This window comes from Cyanistes caeruleus, chromosome 11 (genome assembly GCF_971803275.1).
Source record: "Cyanistes caeruleus chromosome 11, bCyaCae1.hap1.1, whole genome shotgun sequence".
Classification (NCBI taxonomy): domain Eukaryota; kingdom Metazoa; phylum Chordata; class Aves; order Passeriformes; family Paridae; genus Cyanistes; species Cyanistes caeruleus.
The window spans coordinates 14,364,563-14,385,048 of record NC_141711.1 but is presented as its reverse complement, the minus strand read 5'-3'; the positions used below and the strand labels follow the sequence as shown (position 1 = coordinate 14,385,048).

At 60.8% G+C, this 20,486-nt stretch overlaps 2 protein-coding genes across 4 annotated transcripts; both read right to left on the bottom strand.

Moving 5' to 3' along the window:
- Nucleotides 1-1,245: 1,245 nt before the first annotated feature.
- On the bottom strand, nt 1,246-13,123 carry SEMA3G (semaphorin 3G). Its single transcript, XM_086845318.1, has 16 exons — nt 13,027-13,123; nt 9,476-9,636; nt 8,342-8,404; nt 6,749-6,868; nt 6,029-6,119; nt 5,827-5,943; nt 5,431-5,573; nt 5,237-5,351; nt 5,070-5,139; nt 4,749-4,893; nt 4,278-4,509; nt 4,072-4,163; nt 3,765-3,806; nt 3,370-3,595; nt 2,956-3,095; nt 1,246-2,879 (listed from the first exon to the last, which is right to left on the bottom strand). The coding sequence occupies exons 1-16, from the start codon at nt 13,112-13,114 to the stop codon at nt 2,415-2,417; spliced, it is 2,310 nt and encodes a 769-aa protein (XP_086701444.1). The 5' UTR covers nt 13,115-13,123; the 3' UTR covers nt 1,246-2,414.
- A 1,394-nt stretch (nt 13,124-14,517) lies between these two features.
- On the bottom strand, nt 14,518-20,413 carry ACY1 (aminoacylase 1). 3 transcript variants are annotated; one of them, XM_086845312.1, is made up of 15 exons: nt 20,315-20,413; nt 18,949-19,093; nt 18,280-18,344; nt 17,675-17,779; nt 17,473-17,567; nt 17,206-17,282; nt 16,852-16,941; nt 16,560-16,616; nt 16,385-16,458; nt 16,214-16,263; nt 15,888-16,032; nt 15,737-15,805; nt 15,562-15,641; nt 15,240-15,300; nt 14,518-15,097 (listed from the first exon to the last, which is right to left on the bottom strand). In XM_086845312.1, exons 2-15 carry the CDS (start codon nt 19,055-19,057, stop codon nt 14,933-14,935), a joined length of 1,242 nt encoding a protein of 413 aa, XP_086701438.1. In that variant the 5' UTR covers nt 19,058-19,093; nt 20,315-20,413; the 3' UTR covers nt 14,518-14,932. The 3 variants fall into 3 exon arrangements, with proteins under 3 accessions (XP_086701438.1, XP_086701437.1, XP_086701439.1); XM_086845311.1 differs by having other exon boundaries at nt 18,949-19,081; nt 20,315-20,375; XM_086845313.1 differs by lacking the exon at nt 20,315-20,413 and adding an exon at nt 20,207-20,307.
- Between the last annotated feature and the right edge of the window lie 73 nt (nt 20,414-20,486).

Sequence of the window (20,486 nt, the reverse complement as noted above, 5' to 3'; positions counted from 1 at the left end):
TGTGTGGAGGTGTGGGGGCTGCTGGTGAAGCTGGGGCCAGCCCTGACCTGGCCAGCAGCTCCGCTTTGGCCGCCTCAGAGGCTGGAAGGCTCCAGGGTGAGCGTGCACCCCTGCACTGCACTTCCTTAGGAAGTGGGATAAAAATAGGAGTGGGACGGGCGGCTGGGCCTGTCTCCCCCTGCATGGCTTTGTTCTGTGGCTGTTCCCACGCACACCCTGGCCCCAAGTGCTCCCCTCACCCCACTCCTGCCCTAGGACAGAGCTAAGCCCAGGTAGGACCCACTCCCCTCTGCAGAAACTGAGGTGCCCACTGCTGGATCTACCCGGGGATGGTGTCTCCTTCCAACCCCCAGGTGCATCAGGGTGTGTTCATGGTTGTTCAGCCCCTGGAAGTTTCTAGGGACACAGGTTGCCTCAGTGGGCTGGTGATCACCAGAGACAAGGCTGTGAGCCTGCAGAATGCTGTGTGCAGCCCTGACAAAATCTTTCCTGCTCCAGCCATAGTGGTAAATCTACCCAGGAGGCCTAAGCTCAGCCACCCCAGAGATTTAGTAGGAGCAGGGACAAACAGTCACCCTAAAAGGGGGACACTATTTTGGGGACTGTTTGCTTCTGGTCTCTGTTCCTGCTCAATCTAAAGCACTGCTGGTCCTGGTGCCACCTCCAGCCTGTCACAGTTCACCTCAGCGCCAGGTTCCATACACAGCAGAGCCCTCAGGCCCCCTCTTGCTACCTCCCCCAAAATGGGCAGCCCAGCCCCTGCTCTGTGGAGCACAGGGATCACTCAGAGGCAGAAGGGTGCAGGCATTCCAGCACGGGTCAGTGCAGGTGCTGCAGAGCTGTTTAATCCAGGCCCTGAGGAATCAGACTCCTGTCTCATTTCTGGCTTTCCACCCAGGTCCCTCCTTGTCTCTGCTTGTTGGCCATTGTTCTCCTGTGCCCCCCAGGCCTGCGATTATCCAAATCCACGTGCTTGGCTCCCGTCTGGCCCCGTAAATCAGCGCTACCAGCACCACTCCCCTCCCTGCAGGACATGTCCCAGCCTGCCAGCCCCACCACAGCTCTCCCATCCCAGGAGACACACGGAGTTTGCAGGAGAGGTGGGACAGGGAGCTGGAGAAGGGGGCCAGGACCCCCAGTCTGTCTCAATGGGATGGGGCAGTGCTGCCGAGGGCCTCTGCTCCTGGGGAGCCACTGCTGCAGCACAAACACACACAGGGAGGAGAGATGATATCACAACCTGGCTTTGTGTGAGCTATTTAGGGCCTTTTAATTATTATTATTATTATTTTTCTTTCCCGTTCCTCCAGCTCTGAACAATGCTGGTCCCAGCAGAGCTGCAGTTCACACCATTGTGTGGGACTGCCCTGCCTCAGGAAGGGGCAGATCTTTATCACCCTGGGCTGACCATGAGTGAGCTCATGTCGGGTGAGGAAAGCAAGGAGCACCTTGCTGGCAGACTGGAGGTGCCCTCCATGCACCTACCCCCAGCCCCTGTGTTTGGGGAAGGCCCTGGGTGCTGGTTTAGCTCCACCAGGCAGCAGGAGCCCACCCAAACCAGCCATGTCCCACCCAGCCCTGTGGGGCCACCAAGCAGCAGAAACCACCCCATCTGTGGTGCAGCCCCTCAAACTCTGCTGGGGCTGTCCCTGCTCCCACCTGGGCACAGTGACAACAGTGGCATTAGCGCCTCTCCCAGTGTTTACCCAGGAACAGGTCTAACCTGCCCACAGCCGTTTGCTTTTCTCCCCAACCCTGTCCAGCCCTAAAACTGTGGCTGTGGAGCAGTCAGAGGGGAAGTGGGGAGCTGCACCCAGGAACAGGCTGGCACTGTTGAGTGTGTCCCAGTGCCAAGGGAAGGTAGGAAGGAGCCCTGTCCCCCAGGATCCACCCTGGGTGGTACAGCAGAGCTCCAGCTCCCCAGGCACAGCAGGTGACAGGGCTCCTCCTGCACACAGAGGCTTTTTGGGATGATGCTGGCTTTCCCCCAGTATGAGCAGGCATCATCTTCCCCAGGCTCTGTGCTGCTGTGGAAAGAGCCTGGAGCCATCAGCCGCTCCCACGGCACCACACACGGCCCCAGTATTCACAGAGGGATCCAGCCAGCATCTGGGAGACAGCATGGCCTGGGTGGCACCGTGCCACTGTGCCCCAGCCCACCCAGGGACTACGGCCCCCAGCTGCTACATCACCTGCAAGAGCAAGGGGGGGCCAAGGTGTCCCACCTCACCGCCTGTTTGTGAGGTGATCCTGCAGCCACTGAGGGTGACAGGGACCTGCCCATCCACTCACCAGGGGGACCAGGCTGGCAGCACTGCAAGCCACCCAGCAGGGCAAGAGGCCCCCAGGGCCACCAGCAGCACAGGGAGCTGGTACTCGCCCGCCGCTGCCCCACATCCGTTACCCCGCACTCTCTAAGTGGCCGGTGCTTGCCGGGGCACGCGGTTCCTCTCGCTGTGGGGTTTGGCTGTCCGTCCCTTCTTGGCCACATCCACACCAGCCAGGACCAGCTTGGCCTGGGCCAGTTTGTTCTTGCGGTAGTGGGGGCGGCTGCTGCACCAGAGGCGGGCACAGTACTCCTCCAGCCGCCGCGGGTTTTGGGAGCTGATGAGGTGCATGATGTCCTTGAACCAGGTTTTGGGAGCCTGTGGCACCAGCCGGGGCTCAGGGCAGAGCAGGTGTGTGAGCTCGTCCCCTGGCCCCTGGGGGAAGGTGTGTGCCAGCTGCTCGCTGGTGATCACCTCCAGGGTGGTTTTGGCCACCGTCTGGGTGAAGCCATGCTCCAGCGTTTTGCAGTAGTAGACGCCAGCGTCGTGCCGGTGCAGCTTACGGAAAAGCAGCCCATGCTCCGTCTGCAGGATCCGCTCATCTGTCTTCACCTGTTGGCCACCAGGAGGTTGGGAGGGTCCAGATCTGGCCCTACATCCCTCCTGTATCCCCACAAGGGAGCCTCACCTCATCCCGCTGCTCATCAGGGGGCCTCTGGACAAACCACTGCACGCTGGCCTGTGGGGACCGGGGAACACACTCCAGGAAAGTGCTGTTGTCTTCTGCCCCATAAAGCACCTTCTCCTCAACGCTCTCAAAATCATCCACTAGGACAAACACAGGCACAGGCTCACAGGGAGGGCAGAGCCAGGCTTCCACCCGCCCAGGTGTCAGCCCCCCTTGGCCACTGTGGGGCTTCATCCCTGTTTCTCCCAGCGGCCAGACCCAGCCTCAGCAGCACCCACCTTCTCTTGGGGCATGCCCTAGTCTATGAGGACAGCAAAATGGTTACAAGCTCTCTGTGTGCTAGGGCTGCACATGTCAGGACATCTTGGGCACCTGGAGGAGCCCCTCAGCCCTGCGGGCCCCCCAGTCTCTCACCGGTCAGGTTCTGGTCCAGACACTGGTGTGCAGGGTTGCCGTGACGGGCGTCCTGGCGGCGCTGGCGGCGCTTGCTGGAGGGCTGGTAGTGGGTGCAGGCAGTGCCATCCCAGGCACAGTAGGGATCCCTGGCCAGGCAGCACTCGGCACAAGCAGTGCCGTAGGACTCACACTGGTGCAGCCGTACCTGGGCCACCCCTAGGCTGGAGCCCACATACAGCGTTTGCTGGGGGAACAGCACCAAGGTGGTGTTGTTGGCAACCCCCATGGGCTTGGCTCCTGGGGGCCCAGCCAGGACATCCCAGGGCAAGCATCACATGGCTTTAAGAGGCTGGCGACCACAGGTGGTCACCTGCCAGTCCCCAGCCCCATGGCTGAGCCACATCTGTACTCACACGCTTGACGGAGATCTCCATCTGGGTGATGGGCACAGGCATCTGTAGGGGAGGGGAGTGGACATCAGGCTGGCATAATCCTCATCACAGACAGCCTGGCTCATTCAGAGACACCAGGGCATGGCAGAGCATCAGAAATGCTTTGGGGAAGGTGAAAACACCCCCAGGCACCCTCTGCCCTCACAACCCTGAGACCTTCCACTGACCAACAGTGCACTGACAGCCCTGAGCCTCCATCCCCACGTGTGTCCCCAACCTGAGCCCACTCCACTACCCCCTCCCTTGCAAGTGGGGCAGTAAATGTCACCTTAAAAACCTGCAGCTCCTCCAGGATGACTTCTTCAGTCACGGCTGAGCTAGTCTTCTGCATGACCACCACCTTCAGCACCGAGCCAGCATCTGGGAACCAAGGAGGATGGAGGTGTGAGTACCCTGCATCACACAGCCCATGGGGGTGCCCACTGGGACCCCCAGCTCTGCAGCTCCGTTCTGCACTCTGCTCCTGCTGCTCACCTGTGCCGAGGAAGAGGATGTCGTGCTGCCCATCCTCGGCCTCCACCCTGTCCACCACGAGCTGGCGCAGCCGGTGGGGCAGGTCAGTCTTCACGAGGAGGGGCCGGCGGTGCCGGGGGTACACGGGCTTGTGCATGAGCGGGTGAGCGCGGGCGAAGTGCAGCACCTCGTCAGGGAAGTCCTTGGTGGTGCCGTACTGCCGCCGGGGCTGGTTGGTGGTCTTGCTGGGACACTGCAGGGACAAGAGGGGACCAGCTCAGCCCAGCCACCACAGCACCCATCACTCCTTCCCCCTCCATCACCCGTCAGAGCTGTTTTGGGTCCCTCTCTGCCTTCCAGTTTGGAATCCATCTTTTCCACCCCTTTGCCAGACCTCTCCAGCAGGTGAGAAGATGGGGGATGGCTCCATCACTACCCCAGAACAGCAGTTGGAGGAGCAGAGGGGACCAGGAGCTCCAGGGAGTCACTCACCACGCCCGGCCGTGGGTAGGGCACCCTGCCCTCGTAGGCACCCCACTGGTGATGGGGGCTCTCTCGGTGGGCAAAGGGCCCGTTGAAGACCTCCCGGATGTCGGCCATGCGGTACACACAGACAGCAGAACCCCGGAAAACGTGGCTGCAAGGGGATGGAGAGTGGCTTGAGCAGAGCCATGCTTGGTGCTGCTGGCAGTGGGAACACGGACAACCCCAGACAGACCAGGGGAGCAGCCAGCAACCCTTGGTGACAGTGACAGGGCAGGTCATGGGCAGCTGCAGCTAGGTGTGTCCAGAGGCTGGAGCTGGACCACCCACCTGACAGTGCTGAAAAGGGCGTAGATCTCCGGGCTCTTCCTATCCTTCGTCCTCAGCAAGAAGACATCCTCTGGAAATGAAAGCATGTTTTTTTTCCTGGAATCCAACTGAGTGGCCACCAACTAAGTGTCTAGCCCCAGTGAGATACACCTCCATGCACACCTTACCTAGCTCATCAAAGTAGGTGTCGATGCCACCAGGGCCAGGGACTGAGCACACCAGCCGGGCCTTGTTGAAAGTACTCCACTTGTTGACCAGCACCCTCTGGCCACCAGCATCATTCTGCAGGGACAGGGAGTATCAGGGCCACTGCTGTGACTTGATGCATGCCTGTCCCCCACAGTCCCCACCAGCATCTTACCACACAGACACGCCCCACACGGCTGACAATGGCGTGCTCCTTGCTGTCTGCCTCCACCACCTTCTCCGTGAAGAAGAAATAGGCTTTGTCATTGTCCCGGTCATCGTTGTCTGGGATCAAGTGGGCTGCCACAAATTTGGGATCTGCAAGCAAGATCTGGCCATGTCAGGTGGGGAGAGAGGGCACAGCCACCAGCTCCAGACCCCCAGTCCATGCTGGGGCTGGATGCCAGCCAGGACCATCCCCCAGACCTTGCTGCCCTGGTGCCTTTCCCTGCTCTTAGGTGGCAGGGGGGATGCTGCACCATGGCCACAGATGCTCTGGCCACCACGAGGTTCGTGGTCCCTGGCCATTAGCCCTGCTGGGGGAAATGGAGAGGCAGAGGGAAGCTGTTACCGTTGAGCAAGCGCTGGTCCACCTCTGTACGCAGGGCGGAGCGGGTCCCCATGCTGCGGAAAACACCGGGATCGCGTCCCAGGAAATCTGCGGTGAGGCCAGCGTACAGCTCCCCACCTGCAAAAACACCCAGCTGGGTGGCACGGGGACCATTCCTGGGACACACCCCAGAGGCTCCCAGATCCAGAGGAAGACAACCCACCGATGACAGTGCTGGCGAAAGCACGGCTGGGCTCGTGCGGGCACCTGCCCCGGCCATTCTCCACGCTGGCAGGGTCCAGGCTGAAGGTGTGCTGGGGAGGGAGCAGGCAGGTGAGCCCTGGGCTGTGCCCAGGCAGGCAGCTCAGGTCCCTGCCCAGCTTGCACTCAGTGCACCCAAAGGACCATCTGGAAGCAGGATCCATGCTTTTTGAGGCAAGACTGATCCCATGAGGGTGCACAGCAGCTGAAGGGGATCCACCAGCCCTGTTGCTTGCCCACCCACCTGGTCAGAGTTATCATGGTACAGAGAAGGGTCCTGCTGCCCAGACAGGGCCAGACTGTGGGGAGGGCTCTGAGGGCTGTCCTGCCATTCCACCCCAGCCAACTTGATTTATGAGAAGTGAGCTGGGAGAGGAGCAAATGCCACCCTCGCCTCAGCCCCTGTCAGGACACCAGCCCCTGGGGACATGTCTATAAAGGGGATCCCAGGCCAGGCAGGTGGGAAAGCTGGATTTTACACACCCCCCCGCCCCAATCCAGGGGTAGCAGAAGGACAAAGGGACAGCAGGAAGCTGGTTCCTGACACTCCCCCCGCCACCAGTATTCAGGTTAGAGCAAACTACACATCCAGTGTCCCCATGCAGTCCCAAAGCCCCTCAGGAGAGAGGAAGGCAATGGGGATCTGCATTCCAGGGGTGTCCTGCTGGGGATGCTGCCCTACCTCGCCACGGTGCCCCACGTAGATGAAGGTGCACATGGGGTGGAAGGCACCTGTCCCGCAGGCCAGCAAGTGTGTCCGGTTGTAGGGGTGCAGCACACGGATATAGTTGGCACAGTCAGTCTGGGGGGACACCAGGGGAGAGGAAGGGTCACCAGGTATTGGTGCTTTGCCCAACCCCAGCTCCCTGCCTCTGCCTGGGGCCCTACAACAGTGGGTGAGCCACTCCCTGCCTCCAGCCTGCTGCCAGGGATCTGGGGTGGCAGCCTGTGCCCACTGACAGGGCTTGTATGGACTCCATCTGGGTGGACCCCAGCCCATTCCAAAGTGACACAGCTTTTTACTGGTCCTCCTGCTGCCAAGAGCATCCCAGGGGAACCATATGGCATCCAATTGCCACCTGGGCATCTCCTGCCCACAGGCACCTGTGCACTGTCACACAGTCCACACTAGCCAGGGGAGCAACATCACTTGCCCTGCAAGCTCCAAACCCTGCCACCAAACCCCTGGCGCCCAGGACGTGACCAGATGCGGAGACATCCTTCCCTGTCATGTTCCTGCTTACGCCAGGGATGAAACAAAAGGAGGAAACAGTGGAGACAGAGACCCACAGGCATCCTGGGCTGCCTCCAGAACAGCCCTGGTCGCTGCTGTCTGGAATTGTCCCCTTCTCTGGGGGACGGCAGCAGCGACACTCCCAGGGCTGGAGACCTGCCACCTCTGACTTTGTGCATTCTCTCCTGGCAGTTCCCACTGGAAAAGGGCTCCCATCCTTCTCCACCATTAGTTTGGCAGCTCCCCCTGGCCAGCACCAGCCCTGCCTGCCCTCCATTGTCCCCTCCACAGCGGGATGCGAGGCCCCTCATCTGCTGGGAACACCGCTGCCGAGCCGCCCCAGGGGTTCCCAGCCTCCTGCTGTTTATTTTCCCTTTGCAAAGAGCCTCTAAAATAGCAAGTGAAGAAAAATATATGTTCAAGAAAAATAAAAAGTTAAGCCTGCCCTGGCTTGGATCTGTCGGTGAGAGCTGGTAAAATAAACACAGAGAGCAGAACAGGGACTCCTGGGAGCAATTTGTCTGGGCCAGGGGAGCCTTGGGGACTTTCTCCCCGCCACAGTCCTGTTTTATATCGGGGCAGGGGGATGCAAAGAGGGGTAAGGTTTAGGGAACAAGGTCACCAAACCTGAGCTCATTACAGATTTCCCACCATCAGGGACAGCCAGGATGGGCCAGGCAGTGTTGCTGGGGTCTGGAGCACAGCATGGGGGTTCTGGTCCCTCCAAGCTCTGGTCCCAGAGCCCAGCTATCCCTGCCTGCTCATGCAGCCACAATGGGACACACTGGCCACCACTCTGTGGCCACAGGGCTGAGCAGAGCAACTGAGACAGGATTTCCAGAGCCTGGAGCAAGCCTCTTGTGTGGCCAGGATTGGCCACGGACTCCCTGCCTCAGTTTCCCTCTTGTACCAGGATTAACTGGCCCCTGAGCCCCAGGGACATCTCTGGCAGGTGACATGGCACAGCCCCAACATGGGGTGAGCCATCTGGCACAAGGGGCCCCCCAGCTCAGAGCAGAACACACATGGGGAAAGACTCACCCCTGGATCCTTCCCCTTCTGAAAACACTCCTGCGTCTGCCCAGGGCGTGGTGGCCAATAGATCTGGAACACAAAGGGTCTGTTGGAGCAGGGAGCAGGGACAGCAGGGACCCAGCCATGCAAATCCACATCCCCGGGCTGCCAGTGACAAGGGGATGGAGACAGCGACCACAGCTCCCTGGAGCCCACCCAGCCCAGAACTCCCACCCTACAACCCCGAGCAGGACCCTCCTGGGGAGATGCATCCTGGCAGTCACTGCCCACAGCTGGGCTGGATTTGGGTGGTCATGCTGGGGATGGCTGGAGCTGGCCTGGATGGGGGTGGGCTTGTGGGTGGCCTGGGGAAAGGATGCCCAGGGGACAGCAGGAGTGATGAAGTCCATGTCCCCCACAGCCTTTAGCAGCTCTCAGACCAAGGGCAGCTTGGGTACACAAGCCCTTGACCCCACCGCAGTGACCCAGCAGGCTGAGGGGCACTTCATTTCCTCCTCCTCCTCCTCCTCCTCCTCCTCCTCCTCCTCCTCCTCCTCCTCCTCCTCCTCCTTCAGCTAGAAACAGCCCAGAGACACGTTTGAAAAACAAAAAGTCAAAGTGGAGAGGGTGAAAGAGGAGGGGAGCCACCACCCAGCACCATCATTCCGGTCCATCACCTCTCCCACCGAGGAACCAGGAGAGATTTGGGGGATTTGCCAGGTGAACCCTGGAACAAATTCTTGCAGTGGTGGATCCCTTTAGCTCCTTGTCTCTGCAGGCATTCAGCTGAATATTTGGCCTGTGAAGGGGATGCCCAGATGGGGATGGGCAGCACTCAATCTCCCAATGGCAGTTTTTTAGAAGAGTGAGGTCCAAAACAATGCTCAGTACGCAGGAATCACTAGTGAGCTGCACTACCAGTCTTCTGGGCTGATAATAATTACTATTGCAAACTAATTTTCCTCCAGCCACCACAGCCAGCCTACCCTTGACAGGCACTACAAGTTTATGGAATAACTTGGCGGCACTTGAGATGAGGCTGTCCCCAGGGCAGGTCTTGTTTCAGAGTGACTTTGCCTGGCTCAGCTGGGCACCGACGGATCCACAGGGGGCCAAGGGTGGGGACAGATACCCCAGGATGCTCAGCAGCACCCAGCTCACCTCCTTGGCATCTGTACTGGCCCTGTCCAGGAGTAGGGAGTAGAGCACATCCTTCCCCCCGATGAAGAGCCGGTCACGATACTCGTCCAGGTAGAGGGAGCGGAAGCCCAGGAAGCCGCGGTGACCAAAGAAGAGGATGGAGCGGTTGGTGCCTAAAAGGTCTGCCAGGAAGAGATGAAAGCATCAGCAGAAGCCAGCCCAGCCCCAAGGGTTCCTCTGAGCTGCTGCTTCTGAGTATCATGGAGTTGTCCTGGAGTCAGCAATGCTGCTCACAGCCACTCCAGACTGCAGCATGTGTCTCCATCCCTTCCTGGAGACATGAACATCTCAGCCTCAACCCGGCTGGAGTGCTGTTCTCCCTGTCAGCCAAGGACAAAGCTGCAGAGCCAACAAGCAGCAGGGTCCCAGGCAAGGTTGCCATCCCCAGGAAGGTTTGGCTGAGCCACTCCAGACTCCTACTGCAGCCGTGCCACAGCAAGCTGGGCTGTGCCATCAGCCCCAGGCTGGGCTCACGCAGAGCTGGGATGGTGGTGAGACCGGACACAGGGTGGGCAGAAGGCAGGTCCTGTCCCTGCTGAGTGCCAGCCAAGGACACAATAGCAGGCACCCGGCCAGTGCCATGGGGAAACTGCCAGACAAAGCCCGCTGCTGCCACTGCCACCAGAAGTCACTGACAGGAAGGCTGTACCCCCATGGTACAGATGAGGCACTTGGGGAGAGGCACCAGCACAGGGACATCCCTGGGATGGACAGGCTGCATCCCTGGGATGGACATCACATCCCAAAGCAACAGGGTCTGACAGTCAAAGCCCCCAAAGCAAGTCCAAGCCTGAATCTCATGGGATTCCAAGGGGACCCTCACAGTGACGATGACACGGGGGCAGTGGCTCGACTGAATTCCAGTGGGAAATTACTTTCAGGGTCATCAAGCCGGCATGGTGGCACCCACACAGCTTCCACAGCTGCCAGAGGGAGAGGGCCAGAGGGAATTGCTCAGCTTTGTGGGGCTCTGAAAACCCATCCCAACCCCAGGCCAGGCCACTGTGCCTGCCAGACAGAGAAGGAGGAGAAGGACAAAGCACCATTGATGAGCACAGCTCTGTCCCCAAACACCCTCCAGCCCGGAAGAGCGCTGGCCACTGCTGCTGACCCCAGGGAAACACCCAGCCTGAGCATCTCTCACACATGTCCCTGTAAGAGGGGAGGTGGTACCGGGACAAATCCAGTCACCACAGGTCAGGACACTGCGGTACCAAGTCCTGCTCTTGCTGGGAGGACATTGGTCACTTCCAGCAAGGAGATGGCCAGCGACATAGTGCCCCATCCTGGTGAGAAATGCCTCACCTAGGTCCTGCAAGGGACACAAGGTCCATCCCAAGCTGGAGACGACACCTTCACCCCATCACACACCCTGTCCCTGCTCAAGGGCAGTCCCAGTGCCCTAGCTGCTGATGCCAGTGGCACAGAGGATATAGTCCCAGCGGCTCCATCCTCATCCTCCCCCTGTGCTTGCAAGCAGAGCTGGCTCCAGGCAGTGGTGGTCCCTCCACCCAGCCTGGTACCCTCCTCCTGGTGCCCTCCCAGCATCAGGTCCTCCCGTATCGCCACGTCCAGCCCAGGAAAACGCTGTCGGCTCCTTCTATTCTTGCTCAGCAATAATATTTTCCCAGCTCAAAACAACACTGGCAAAGCCGGCAGGCTCCCTTCATTGTTTCAGGCAAGGCTTCCCCTTCTCCCCCAGTCCTGGTGAATTCCTCCTGCGCCTCGAGTTACAGTGGCTCAGGGCACCTTCCTCTCCAAGTGCCCAGGGAACAGCCCCTGCCGTGCCCCATCCATCCCTGGGACACCTTTACCCCAGGGTGGGGCTCCCACGGGAGACACCCCCCAGTGGGGGTCCCTCGGGACACCAAAGAGCACAATGCTTCTGGTCCACACAGCAGCAAAATGCTCTTCTCCTCTCTTACATGAGCCACTGCTGGACGTAGAAACAAAAGGAAAAGAGTGGCTTGAAGCATGAGGGAGAGCATGGCCACCACTGCACCCACAGCACAACGCCTGTCCCTGTCACCCCCCAAGGTCACCTCACAGCCAGGGCCACCAGGCACGCAGAGCCCAGGTCGAGGAGCTCTGCACAAACAGCTTCAGCTCACCGCTGTTTTTTTTAATTTCAGAGGCTCTAATGTCTTTAATTGAAATTTTCTAAATTTTCTTTCTTTTTTTTTTTTCTTCCCCCAGGGAGAAGGCGGTGGCACAATTTGTTTCATGGGAAATTTCAGTTTCTGTTTCCAATTTGGAAGACGAATGGAATAATCAGCTTAAGGGAAAAAAAAAAAAAAAAAAGCCCCAAAAAAAAGCTTCCAAAGGTGGCTCGTTCCCCGTGGGAGGCCGAGGAGGTTCCACCCCGCCCCGGGCAGCTCCTCGCACCTGGGAAACGGCCCCGCACGGCTGGACTTTGTGCTGGAGTGGATCAGACACCGAGCCAGACCCTGAGCCCCACGATTCTCCTGCTGACACCCCAAATCTCCTCGCCCTGCTGCCAAACCCAGCCTGAGGACATCGGATCGCATCACGGGACAGAGCCACGAGCCATCCCGGGCTCCCAGGGTAAGGGGATGGGGGGGCTGCGTGCCTCAGTTTCCCGTTCAGTAGAGAGGCAGCCCCTGGGGTGAGCTGCTGTGCCCCAGGACAGAGCAGGGGGTGCAGCCAGACCCGGGAACCCCTAGCCCAGGCAGCATAGGAGCAGACTCTCCCTGGCACTGCAGCTCCCGAGGCTCTGCAACTGCTGGGCTGCCCGGCTCTTTCCCCCTTCTGGGAAGGAAGGGGGAAGATATACGTTATGCAATTTATTTGATGTTGATTTTTTTAGAGCAGGTTCGTTGCTCTGAGGCCGGGAGGAGACTGGGGCGCCCCAGGCTCTGTCAAGTTTGGCTGGAGCAGCACATGGATTAGGTTGGCAGAGCGGGGGATGCGGCGAGCCAGAGCAGGATCACAAAGAGAGTTTTAATTAAAACCGAGCAGTGCCCCCGCAGCCCCCGAGGGGCCCCGGCACCCAGCACCGCACCCCAGCGCCACGGGGCTCGCAGCCCGGGGACCCCCCCACCCAGCCGAGGGCAGGATGCTGAGCACGGGGGGTCCGCCCGGGCACCGCAGCACCCACCCAGCACACGAGCCAAAGCGGGGCCAGAACGCCGCCGTGCCTCAGTTTCCCCGCGTGGGAGACGATCCCCCATGGGAAGCGGCGGGGCCGGCGCGGAGCCCGGTGGCGCATCCCCTGTCCCCTTCACCCGGCTCCTCTCCTCTTCCTCCTCCTCCTCCTCGGGGGAAGGGGAGACGTCCCGCGGGGGGAGCGGCGGGTGCCGGGCAGCCAAACCCCGAAACCGCAGCCCAGCCCGAGCCCCCAGCACAATTTGCCCACCAACCACACCAAAAAAAACCCCCGCACTTCTGAGCGCTGCCCAAATCCCCAGCCGGCCCCCGGAGGGGGGACCCTGAGGACGCCCCTCCGTGCTCAGCCCCCCCGGCCCGCAGCAGGTGCCCCCGGCCCGGCTCACCGCGGTAGGACAGGCGGAGCCGGGGCAGGCTGTGCCCCGCCGCCCAGAGCCAGCACAGCGACAGCGACACCGCCACCGCTGCCCGCATCCCGCCGCCGCGCCCTCGGCCGTCGGTGGCACCGAGCTTTTATGGGTCCGACATCCGACCGCCCCCGGCCCGCCCCGGCCCGCCCCGGCCCCGCCATACCCCAGCCCTGGGCGGCGGGGATGCGCGGGGGGACGGCCCCACCGCCCGCGGGGACCCTGAGAGCTCCGCACACCCCCCGGGTGTCCCCTGTCAGCATCGCTTTAGGCCCTGCTGCAGTCCCCTTCCCCACAAGTGACCCTGCCAGCACCTCGTCCCTGGGGATGGGGAGCGAGGGAGGGAAGCTCTGGTCCCCCAGCCTCGCGCTCCTGGGGGTGTAGGAGAGGACAGACAGACCTACCCCCCGAGAAGGATGCTGAGCGTCGTGTGATCTCCAAGCAGCAGCAAGCACGCAGCTGTGAGGTCCCATCTCAGTGCCAGGTAAGCTGGGGACAGCAGGCCAGCGGGGGAAGGGGACTGAGTGGGGTCGAGGGGGACACACATAGCACACACCGACAGGGCAGGGGATGCACCACTGTCTGCCTGCAAAGGTGCCAGCACCCTGGGCAAGGATCCTGGCCAGCAAGGAGCCCATGGTACCCACACCACTCCCATGCCAACCTCCCCCAGGGCTGCTGGGCCGTGGGATGTGGTTGTACAGACCTCAGAATCCCTGCTCATCACACAGCAGGTGTGTCCCACATCCAAAAACCTTGGACTTCCCCCTGCACTGGATGGAGGGGAAGGAGCGGAGGAGCTGGTGTCTTCTTCCTCGGTGCTTTGTCACCACCAGCCTCATCTCTTCCCCCAGCCCAGCACGGGGCAGCCTCATTATCCCCAGCCCCACAAGGGTTCCAGCAGCTCTCTTAATTAAAACAGAGGTCAGGAGGCCAGAGGGCCCTGGCTCACCCACAACTTTTTGTAGTGGAGCAGCTCTGGAAGTCTCCTGAGCAGTGTAAAACCACCCCAATTCGCTCAGTGGGCCCTTGGTTTCCCCAAGAAACCACATGGTGGGACAGATCCCACACCCCGGGGTGCTGGGGAGCCACACAGGGCTGGGAAGCAGCGGGGAGGAGATGCAGCCGATGGCAGCTCTGGCAGGTGAGCAGAGGTGCCTGCCCAGGCCCGCTGCTGCCTGCCCTGACCAGAGGGGCTGTGGAAGCTGCAGAAGCTCTGGAGGGAGGAAGGGAAGGAACAGATGAAGCCCAGCACCAGTGCCCCGAGGCCCATCGGGAGCAGAGGCCCCTCAGCCTGCCCGGGCAGGATCCTGCCGCACTGCTGTCATGCAGGCAATGAGCCCAGGGGAGGAGAAGCACCCCAGCAAACTGCACTGCATGAGGAAATCTGCAGTGCCTGGCTGAGACCCTGTGGGCAGCACCATCATGGACAGACAGACAGACAGACAGACAGGCCACCCTGCTCCAGGCTGTGCTTACCAAGGAGATTTATTGATAGGGAGGGTGGGCAGCACTGGCCCCAGCTCCCCCAGCAAGTGGGCAGGGAGGCAGGACAAGGCATGGGGAGGCAGAGTGGGGCACTGGCCAGCCCCTCACCACCCAGCCAGTGCAGCCAGAGATGGCATAGGGACAGGAAGAGGCACTGACAACATCAGGAAAGGCTGGAGGCACCTGGGCATGAGGCTTTACTGGCACCTGGCCAAGGGGGACAAAACCCTGCAGGTGTCACCATCAGGCCAGCCCTGAACATAACCAACATGGCATGATGCCATCCATCTAAATCCCCAGCACACTAGCAGGTTTACGCTGTGCCCAGCCCCTGCCCCTCCTTTTAAAGCCTTGGGTCTCTCTGCTTGGCACCCCCTTCCTGCCCCTCGCCGGGCACTCAGCCCTCGGCGGGCAGCGGGGACACTGAGGCCAGGGCAGTCAGGAGACGGGCGTAGATCTCGATGCCCCGCAGGAAGACTTGCTCGTTCAGGAACTCGTTGTGGTCGTGGAGCAGCACTGGGGTGCGGTTCATGGGTGAAAAGCCAATAGCAGGGTGTCCTGCCTGGAGATGGGGAGACATGGAGTGAGGTCAGAGCTGGCATGGGCACCACATGCTCCCTTTCACCTGGACACAGCTCCTGCTTGGGGCTGCAGGTCTCACCCCAGGGAGAGAGGGACCTGTGGCAGGCTGGCACCACACTCACCGCTCGGATGTAGCGGCTGTCGGTGGCAGCTGGGAAGATCTCAAGCTTGAGCTGCAGCTTCCTGTCAAGAGAGACCCTGTGTCAGCATGGACAGTCGAGTCCCCCATCCTACTCACACCCCATGGGAAAAGAGACTGTGCCAGGACATCCCTCAGCCCTGCAGGACACTCAACCCCATCCCTTTTTGGGGGGCAACAGGGAGATGCTTTGGCAAATCACAGGGCTCCCCATCCCAGCCCCTGACATGACCTCAGAAAACCGTAGGGACCACCTGACTTCATGTCCCTGTCAGGGTCCTGCCCTTCTTGGGGACACTACTTACATGTCCCTACAGACCCCACTGAAGGCCTTCCACCATGGGTCTGACTCCTCTGTGGAGGTGATGTGTTGGTCCATGCATTTCTGACAAGAGGGAGAGGGCAGATGAAGGGGCGAGGGGGTGGCACTTGGCAGAAGAGGGACAGGCACAATATGCCCAGGTGGCTGAGATCCCTCACCTGGTGGAACTCATAGGTGACACCATCCCCGGCACCACGGCACCACGTGGCCACCTGTTCCTCGAAGGCCTGGGGCAGAGACCAGAGGAGGGGTGTGAGCAGGGTACCCTCATCCCACTCCTCTCCTGGGTGGGGCTGGCACGGTGCCCACCTTCAGGTCCACGGTGGGTGGGATGCGGATGTCGAAGCCAGCAGCCATCTCGGAGGGCACCACGTTGAAGGAGACACCCCCCTCCAGCATGGTCATGTTGAGAGAGGTGACATCCCCTAGGGTCAGGCTTGAGTCGGACTTGAGCCTTGGGGGATGCAAGGGACAGTCACTATCTGCCACCTGGGGAGAAGTGCTTCCCTGCCATCACCCAAAATGGGGAAACTGAGGCACAGGGCAGCAGCACCAGATCACAGCTTGGCTTGAAATCCCGAAGGCCCCCTCCAGGACTGAACTAAGTCAATGCCATCCTGCTGCCCATCTCCTACCTCTGCTTCTCGCTCTCCCTGAAGGCCAGGAAGGAGCTGATGACTTTGTGCTGGGGAGGGAAGAGCAGCGGGTGAGGAGCAGCCCCATGGGCAGGTGCCTGGCAGCACAGGGCAGGCATGGGGGGTGCCCAGGGGGTGCACAGGGGGTGCCCAGGGGGTACCCCCTCTTACCATCTTCTCAGCCGCCGTGTTGCTGATGAAGCGGGACCCGTGCCCGGGGCTACCCATGCACTTCACCTTTATCCCTGCAGCAGCAGGCATAGAGGGAAGGGTTGAGCAGGAAGCCTGGGATAGCATCAGTGCCCAGGAGAGCCAGGAATAGGGCAGTGGGCACACAGATACTCACACCATGGGCTCCTCTCGCCATAGAAAACACTGAAGGTGTCAGATGGGCTGGCCAGGCCTGTGGTGGGCACAGACAGGGGGTCAGTGGGGCATGAGGGTACCATGATGTGCCCCCTCTGCTCTGTCCTGGCAGTGTTTTCCTCCAGGTTGGCATCGTGTGGGTCACTGCCCAGGGGAAGGATCCCCCAAGGGGGTCCCTGGAAGTATGTGGGATGCTGGTGCCTGGGGAGTGATGCCAAAGGAGTGTGTGCCAAGAGGAGACACGTCCTTGTGCCAGCCCTACTGCTACTCACCCTCATCCATGGCAAAGCCCACGTTGAGTGCTTTGAACTCAGGGCGCTGCACGAACATCTCCATGCCCTTGTGTCCGCCCACCTCCTCATCTGTGGGGAAGAAACTGGCATGGGGGAAGGAACTGGGGAATCCCCCAGCCCACCACACCCAGTCCTCCTTCCATGCCAGCCTGGATGCCATCAGCACACCTGTGATGTCCTTGGACATGGAAACCCCTCCAGCCTTGAGCTAGGGGAGGTCAGTATCTGGGGAGCCTGGCTGGGTGGTGCCTGGCTGCCATGGGAGACTCCAGAACACCACCCAGCTGCCAGCCCCTTCTGTACCTCCTGAGAGGGGACAGCCTGGGGACTCACCAGGCACAAAGGTGAGGTGGATAGTGCGGGCAAAAGATTTCCCTTCTGTCTTCAGCCTCCGGATGGCCTCAAGGTACCTTGCAAGGGAAGGTAGTGTGCGGTCATTGTGGAGGAGAGGGGTTTGCGTGCTCTGAGCCACCTCAGGGCAGGTCAAGCAGTAGCACCTCTGGCCCCAGTGACCCTGGGGATAGTGGCATCCTGTCCTGCATCACTCAGAGACACCACCAGCACCGTGCTCACCCAGCAGGTGCAGAGCCCTCCACTCACTGGATGGAGACACACTTCATATCCTGGGCACCCCGGGCGTAGATGTTGCCTTGCGAGTCTTTAACTGCCTCGAAGGGTGGGTAGGTCCAGTGTTCCTGCAGGGAAGAGCGTCCACGATGGCAGAGGGGCACAGAGGGGACCAGCCCCCCTCCACTCCATCCTTCCCTCCATGCCCTTCCCACCCCTCGTCCTGTCCCAGCACCTCGAAGACAGGCACGACATCGGTGTGGGAGTTGAGGAGGATGGAGCGCAGGCGGGGGTTTGTGCCCTGCCAGGTCAGGATCAGCACCACACGGCCCTGGCACACCTGTGGGATGAAGGCAGGATGTCACCAGGGTCCAGGATGGCGACAGAAAGCCTTAGACCAGAAGGCTGGAGCCAAAAAGCATCAGCTTGGGAGAAGTCTCTGGATGCCACCTGCCACGTCTTTCTCCACTGGGAAAGGGCAGGCAGCAGGAGCAGGCCTTCCTGAACCCCCAGAGCCAGACAATGTCCGGCTGCAGGTGGCAAACCTGGCTGCCATTCAGAGGGGAGACAAACCCAGCATCTTCCCCTAGTGCCTGGGAGTCTCCCAGGACATCCTGCCCAGCAGGACAGCCCCAGCCAATGTGACACTGCCATGTCCCCAGCTAATCATAGCACAGGCAGCTGCAAAGGTCAGCAGGGAGCAGCCAGAACACTGGCTTAAGGAAGGGCTCAGGTCAGCAGAGGATTACAGGCAGAGGGAATTCACTCCTGTCCAGCTCTGCGTGCAGGCAGATGGATGGATGGGTGGACAGACTGAAGGCTGCTTCTCAGCTTGCTCACCTCCACTTTTTGGCAGGCCAAGCCCAGGTCAGTGCCAACACGCTCCAGAAACCGGACAGCCGCATCTGGAGGAGAGTGAGGATGGTCAGAGTTATGTCAGTTACGTCATTGCAAACCCCCAGGGACCCCAAGGCACTGTGGGGTTCTCAGACCAAGGAAAGAGGTAACAAGACAAGAGAGGTGCTGCAGGTTCTGGACACAAGAAGTGGCCATGAGCAGCTCATCACCATCCCTTTGGGATGAGAACTTGGGAAATATGAAAAAAAATTAAATTGAAGGGGGGTGAGTTCAGGGGGAGTGTTTCTCCAGTGTTTCTCCAGTGGAATTTAGGGATCTCCTCACCAGTAAAGTGCACTTTAGTGGGAAGACATAAATGTTATCAGGAGACCTACAGAGAAGGACATCCCCATCCCAAAGCCAGGGCAGCATGGAAAGGGGAGCAAGGGGCACAGGGCTAGAAGAAGCAAACAACAGCTCTGAGGGCACCTGAGACGTTCCTGTCCTAACCAAAGACACCAGCAGAGATAAGGCACAAAGGAGTTCGCTCCTTAACACCACAATCAAAACACCCCAGTACGGGACTTGGGCACATGGGTCCAAAGGTCAGAGCTGCAAAGCCACATTACCCCATCCCCACATGGCTCCCCATCCCGTCCCCCCAGTCCTCACCATAGTCAGGTTTAGGGTGGACAGTGTCAATCCTCAGGTACTCCCGGAAAAGTGTAACCGAGGGGTTCTCTGAGGCCCCCGCGCTCTTCCCAGGCTTCCCAGGTGCCATGTCTGGGCCCAGGGCTGCAAAGCTCTGGGGAAAGAGCTGCAAGATGGTTAATCACCCACCGGCCCCTCCAAAGTCCACCGGCATGCTTGGTTGTCATAGAAACCAAAGGACGATGGGACAAAGGTCTCGTGGGACTCCTGGGAGAGTCCCAGAGAAATGCCCCCCACTTGGGTACAGGGCAGGATGGGGTATGCCCCCAACACTGGCCTGTCATTCTTCCCCCAAAACACATGTTCCAGCCCCAGATATAGTGCCAGGATGGGCTACAATGCTCTGGCAAGGACTGAAATCCAGGGAAGGGCTAGCTGGGAGGAAAGGGGGACAAGGGTGGGGGAGTATGAAGGAGGGGAAAGGGAAGAAGGGTATGTTGGGTAGGGAGACATGGTAGTTGGGATTAGCCAGGGGTTAGAGGTTTGTGGGAATGCTGGGGGATGCAGGCAGGGAAGGCGGGATGCTGCTGTAAGGGGGCACAGGCAGGAAAAAGGGGCAACTGCCTGGCTAGCGGGTGCAGGAGAGCTGCAAGGAAAAGCTGTGGGGGTGCAGGGAAATGGGGGTGGTGAAGGGGGATGGAGTGTTAACAGAGGAGAGAGGTACTGGGGGACCACATTAGGGTGACAGGCTACTGTGGGAGCTGTTTGAGGGAAGCTGGGTGGCTGGAGGAGCAGGAGGACGTGGGGTACTTTGGGGTACATGGGGGCTCAGCAGGAGGGGTGAAGGCAAGCACTGGGAGGGTACGGGAGCACTGGGACTGTGGTTAGGGTGCAGGGGCACGGTGTCTGGGGGTGCAAAGGGGCAGAGGTGGGGTACAGGGGTACCACGGCTGGGGTGCAGGCAGGGGGCACAGTGGGGTGCAGAGGTTCTGCAGCTGGGATGCAGGGACACCATGGTTGGAGCTGCGGGCAGTGCAGGTCCCGCGGGTAGGGCTGCAGGGGTACTGTGCTCGGGGGGGTAGCAGAGGGCAGGCAGGGCACCGTGGTTAGGGCTGCAGCAGCTGCGTTATTGGGGTGCAGGCTCAGCATGGGCAGAGGGGTGCTGGATACCGTGGTTAGGAGTGCAGGGGGTGCAAGATACCGTGGTTAGGGGTGCACAACAGTGCGGCAAGGGGAGCAGAGGAGGGGGTGCAAGGGGGGACGGGGGGGTGCAGGGTACCTTGGCCCGGGCTTTAGGGGGGGCGAAGGCACCGGAGCACCCAACCGGGGGGTGCCGGGCGCTGCTGCCCGGCCCCGCTGCTCGGCCCCCCGCCGCCCCCGGCCCTACCTCAGCGCTGCTGCCGCCGGCGCTGCCCGCCCGGCCCCGCTCCGCTCCGCTCCGCTCCGCCCCGCCGGCAGCAGCGGGCAGGAGGCGGGCAGGGGCGGGCAGGGGAGGAGCGGGGGACGCAGGAGGGGCAGGGTGCACGCAAGGGGCACCGTGCACCCTCCTGGCCCCACAC

Excerpts from the sequence above, each read along its gene's own strand:
- SEMA3G (XM_086845318.1), bottom strand. The coding sequence starts at position 13,114 with ATGCGGGCAGCGGTGGCGGTGTCGCTGTCGCTGTGCTGGCTCTGGGCG. Across the intron at positions 5,352-5,430 it reads GTGTGGGGCGTGTCTGTGTG|AATGATGCTGGTGGCCAGAG; the intron begins GTAAGATGCTGG and ends CTGTCCCTGCAG. Across the intron at positions 3,596-3,764 it reads TGGAGATCTCCGTCAAGCGT|CAAACGCTGTATGTGGGCTC; the intron begins GTGAGTACAGAT and ends CTGTTCCCCCAG.
- ACY1 (XM_086845312.1), bottom strand. The coding sequence starts at position 19,057 with ATGGCACCTGGGAAGCCTGGGAAGAGCGCGGGGGCCTCAGAGAACCCC. Across the intron at positions 17,780-18,279 it reads TGGCCTGCCAAAAAGTGGAG|GTGTGCCAGGGCCGTGTGGT; the intron begins GTGAGCAAGCTG and ends TTCATCCCACAG. Across the intron at positions 16,459-16,559 it reads TGGCGAGAGGAGCCCATGGT|GGATAAAGGTGAAGTGCATG; the intron begins GTGAGTATCTGT and ends CTGCTGCTGCAG.